The sequence below is a fragment of the Cebus imitator genome, unplaced genomic scaffold, assembly GCF_001604975.1.
Source record: "Cebus imitator isolate Cc_AM_T3 unplaced genomic scaffold, Cebus_imitator-1.0 Scaffold274, whole genome shotgun sequence".
NCBI lineage: Eukaryota > Metazoa > Chordata > Mammalia > Primates > Cebidae > Cebus > Cebus imitator.
The window spans coordinates 820,621-825,709 of NW_016107589.1; the positions used below are offsets into that span (position 1 = coordinate 820,621).

Below are 5,089 nucleotides of genomic sequence, written 5' to 3' on the forward strand. Positions count from 1 at the left end.
AAAAAAAAAAAAAAAAATACTGTACAAACTTTATTGGTATTTGAATGGTGTTGAACTTGGTGATTTACAATATGCTGAACTTCAGCAGAAGTGACAGATTTATTCATACCGGTTTTTTATTTCTTGGTGATTAAATTTCCTCTGAGGAAAAATTACCACCGTTTCTTTTTTTTTTTTGAGACGGAGCCTCGCTCAGTTGCCCAAGCTGGAGTGTGGTGGCACAATCTCAGCTCACTGCAACCTCCATGTCCCGGGTTCAGTCAGTTCTCCTGCCTCAGCCCCCTGAGAAGCTGGGATTACAGCACCTGCCACCATGCCTGGCTACTTTTTTTTTTTTTTTTTTTAAAGTAGAGGCAGGGTTTCACCATGTTGGCCAGCTGGTCTCAAATGTGGCCTCCCAAAGTGCTAGGATTACAGGTGTGAGCCACTGTGCCTGGCCTTACCACCCATTTTTTATATATGTTGTGTGTTCTATTGCTTTGATTCATTCCTAACTTGGAGGAAGATCTTAAGTAAGGTTAGAAAGAGTAAGGATATAGATGAGGAACTTATTCAGTGAAGCAGTTGCTCTCATCCTTTGAGACCATAAGAATTTCTTAGCTGAGTCTTCAAGTAACTTTTGCTTCTTGTTTATATGCTTTCTTCTTACTTCATTTTGTGTACCTCTTTATATGTTAGGTGCTCCCACTCTTTCCCGGCTTTTAGAAGCTGGTCCTACACAGTTCACCACACCTCTTGCTTCCTTCACCACTGTTGCCAGTGAGCCTCCAGTTAAACTTGTGCCACCCCCTGTAGAGTCTGTGTCCCAGGCTACCATTGTCATGATGCCTGCGCTGCCAGCACCATCCTCTGCTCCGGCTGTCTCCACTACTGAAAGTGTAGCTCCAGGTGCGTCCCTGAGCAGCCACTAGGTCTAAAATTTCATTTTGAGCTTCAGTTAGAGAAAAATGACCAAGAGCATCAGCTTCAATTCAGATGTTTCTTCTCTGTTCTACATAGACATGTGCCATCTTTATCCTTAGAAATAAATATCCTTAGAAATAGATGTGAGAAGAGGCGGGTGGGCATTTATGTGTTGCAGGGAAGAGGCTAAGTATACAGATAGGAGCAGGCTTGAAAATATGTTCTCGCCCTTATAGATAAAGCTGAGGAGAAGAAAACATAGGCACATGTATGATGACTCTTTCTGACCTTAAGTGTTTAGATATTTGACATCTGTCTGTAGCGTTGATGTGATCTCAAGGCGGTCACTTTGTACCCAATAAGTTTCTGAGATGCTTTTCTCCTTCTGTTATTCAGTGAGTCAACCCGATAACTGTGTTCCCATGGAGGCTGTGGGGGATCCACATACTGTGACTGTTTCCATGGACAGCAGTGAAATATCCATGATCATCAATTCTATCAAAGAGGAATGTTTTCGATCAGGGGTAGCAGAGGCCCCTGGAGGATCAAAGGCTCCCAGCATAGATGGGAAGGAAGAATTAGATCTAGCTGAGAAGATGGATATTGCTGTGTCTTACACAGGTGAAGAGCTGGATTTTGAGACTGTTGGAGACATCATTGCCATCATTGAGGACAAGGTAACTATTCAGCAAAGCCCCAAGTAATCTCATGGGTCTTATGTAGGCTTCTCTTCCCAGCTTTGCTTTGCTGCTGCTGTTTTTTTGTTTTTGTTTTTTTTTTGAGACAGAGTCTTGCTCTGTCATCTAGGCTCAAGTGCAGTGGCACGATCTTGGCTCACAGTAACCTCTGCCTCCCAGGCTCAAGTAATTCTTGTGCCTCAGCCTCCTAAGTAGCTGGGACGACAGGCGCATGCCACCATGCCTTACTAATTTTTTGTATTTTTAGCAGAGACAGGGTTTCGCCGTGTTAGCTGGGCTGGTCTCGAACTCCTGGCCTCCCAAAGTGCTGAGATTACAGGCGTGAGCCACCATGCTCGGCCACTTTGCTACTTATAGTAAGAATTACTTAAACAACTCTCCTACTTCTGCCCATCTCCATCTTTGTAGCCTTTTGGCATTAACATACTAGTCATCTCCCCAGCCATACCCATGTTACTGATTTGCACAGGACAGGTGCCTATTCATTGTTTACCTCCATTATATGGAGAAAATGGAGAGAAAGCTACAAATTCAAGCTATCACATCTGGTGCTAACAAAACTGAAGGACTTGGGCTTCTTTCTGTGACTTCAATAGGCTTGTGTATTGTGGGACAGGTGGATGATCATCCTGAAGTGCTGGATGTGGCAGCAGTGGAAGCAGCACTCTCATTTTGTGAAGAGAATGATGATCCTCAGTCCCTGCCTGGACCCTGGGAGCATCCTATCCAGCAGGAGAGGGACAAGCCAGTACCTCTCCCTGCACCAGAAATGACAGTCAAGCAAGAGAGAATGGACTTTGAGGAAACGGAAAACAAGGGAATACGTGAACTGGTGGACATCAGGGAGCCCAGTGCAGAGATCAAAGTGGAACCTGCAGAACCAGAGCCAGGCATTTCAGGGGCCGAAATAGTAGCTGGAGTTGTTCCGGCCACAAGTATGGAGCCACCAGAACTCAGGAGTCAGGACTTAGATGAGGAACCAGGAAGTACTACAGTTGGAGAGATTATTGAAGCAGATGTTGCCATTGGGAAAGGCGATGAGACCCCACTTACAACTGTGAAGACAGAGGTATTTAATAAAGATCAGGGGCTGGGGAGATGAAGGGTTATACCTTAGGTAAGAAGTGACAGCTTAGGCTTTTTGTTTTCCTGTTACATTCCTGAGTTCTACATGTTTGATGTGTCCAAAGCCCATAGGCTGTGATTAGTGCTATATATACTTGTCTTATTCCTGTTAAGGTTACCACTGGAGTCAAATTACATGAGTAGGACTTAGAATTTATTCTATAGTCTCATTATCATTGAAGAATAAAGTTGTGTGAGCTCTAGTGATTTACCAGTACTTAGGGTATTTTTCCTTTTTTGATTTTCAGGCATCCCCTGAAAGCATGTTGTCTCCATCACATGGCTCAAATCCCATTGAAGATCCTTTAGAGGCAGAGACTCAGCACAAGTTTGAAATGTCAGGTAAATAAAGTCCCCTTTAACTAACTTGAAATCATTTGCTTTGGCTTCTGAGGGATTGTGGGTTGTGGGCAAGTAGAGGAAGTAGAATAGGTCAGCATGGAAAGGAGAGCTGCAGGGGATTATGGTCCATAGGAAGGCTAAGGTGGAAAAATCTTCAGGTAGTCTTTCTCTCCTCTGCAGACTCATTGAAAGAAGAATCAGGGACTATTTTTGGAAGCCAGATAAAGGTATTTCAGACTTTTCTTTATTCCTCTTCCATGTGATTAGATTTCCCTATAGCACTACTTTTTAATGAATTTCAGTAAAGTCGCATCCTTATTCTCTGATAAGAGACTGGTACGGAGTTGCGTGGAGAAAAACTGCAGTGGACAGTCAGGCATAATGGGAGTACCCCTTAGCAACAGGTCCCTCCCATATGAAACAGTTTGTGAATATCACACAGTCCTTAAGAAACCTCACTCAATACAGTTAGAGTGATTTAGAGTGAATAAGGATACCAGAGCCAAGGAGAACATACAGGAATCAAGTTTATTAATTAGGCTATCCAAAGATAATCATCTGAAGTTTTCTTTTTCGAATTTTTAAAGCAGTAGTAACAAAGACTTGAATGCGATGTGAGCTTGCTCCATCAGATGAGACACAAAATAAAAACTATTTTTGATAACTTTGTACCCAGGGTCAGAGTTCCTCTCAAGAGCAAGGGGAAAGAAGGAACGCCTCTTAGCTTAGTCTTCAGTAAGTAGCTTTTTTTTTTCTTTCTTTTAAAAAGATCCTGGGTCTTTTTCTTTATCCAGGTTCTAAATTACTTAAGCCAGTGTCTGTAAGTAGATGGTAGTATAAGTGATGGAGGGCTAAGTCAGGGAACAGTGTGAGGTCATTTCTAGAACTAATCTAACCCAAAAACAGATCATATTTAATGATGCTTTGCTAGATAGCTTTGCTTGCATTTGTTGACTGGAGCATACTGTGTCTAAGGATGCTCCAGGTGAGGATGAGGAAGAAGATGGCGTCAGTGAAGCGGCCAGCCTAGAGGAGCCTAAGGAAGAGGATCAAGGAGAAGGCTATTTGTCAGAAATGGATAATGAACCTCCTGTGAGCGAGAGTGATGATGGCTTCAGCATACACAATGCTACACTGCAGTCACACACACACTGGCAGACTCCATCCCCAGCAGCCCTGCTTCTTCCCAGTTGTGAGTATCTGAGATTCTTTGAGGCCAAGGCAGTGAAGGTGAGAAAGAGAGAATCTTTTTTTTTTTTTTTTTTTTTTGTGTCTAATTTTTTTTTTTCAGCTCTGATTTTGATTATTTCTCGTCTTCTGATAGCTTTGTGGTTGGTTTCCCCTTTCTTCTCTAGTTCTTCTAGTTTTTTTGAGACGAAGTCTTGCTCTGTCACCCAGGCTGGAGTGCAGTGGTGTTGTCTTGGCTCACTGCAACCTCCACCTCTTGGGTTCAAGCTTTTCTCCTGCCTCAGCCTCCCAAGTAGCTGGGACTACAGGTGTGTGCCACCACTCCCGGCTAATTTTTTGTATTTTTGGTAGAGACAGGGTTTCACCGTGTTAGCCAGGATGGTCTCCATCTCCTGACCTCGTGATCCGCCCACCTCAGCCTCCCAAAGTGCTGGGATTACAGGCGAGAACCACCACTCCTGGCCTCTTTTTTTTTTTTTAAGACAAGGTCTCACTCTGTTGTCCATTCTGGAGGGTAATGGCGCGATCTCGGCTCACTGCAACCTCCACCTCCCAGCCAAGCAATCCTCTGGCCTCAGCCTCCTCAGTAACTGAGACTACTGGCATGCACCACCACACTCCACTAATTTTTAGTAGAGATGGAGTTTTGCTATGTTGCTCAGGCTGGTCTCAAACTCCTGAGCTTAAGTGATCTACCTGCCTCGGCCTCCCAAAGTGCTGGGATTACAGGTGTGAGCCACCATGCCTGGTCTTTATCAATATTTTTAAATTTTTATTTTTAAAAAAAATTTTTTTTCAGAAACAAAGCCTCCTTTTTTTTTTTTTTTTTTTTT

At 43.4% G+C, this 5,089-nt stretch overlaps 1 protein-coding gene across 1 annotated transcript in view; it reads left to right on the forward strand.

Moving 5' to 3' along the window:
• BRD8 (bromodomain containing 8) overlaps positions 1 to 5,089 on the forward strand; it is a 23,534-nt gene that overhangs the window by 12,310 nt on the left and 6,135 nt on the right. Inside the window, 7 exon segments of the mRNA XM_017500941.2 lie at positions 679 to 888; positions 1,300 to 1,580; positions 2,218 to 2,670; positions 2,975 to 3,068; positions 3,249 to 3,295; positions 4,044 to 4,211; positions 4,214 to 4,260. Coding sequence (XP_017356430.1) covers positions 679 to 888; positions 1,300 to 1,580; positions 2,218 to 2,670; positions 2,975 to 3,068; positions 3,249 to 3,295; positions 4,044 to 4,211; positions 4,214 to 4,260 — 1,300 coding nt within the window.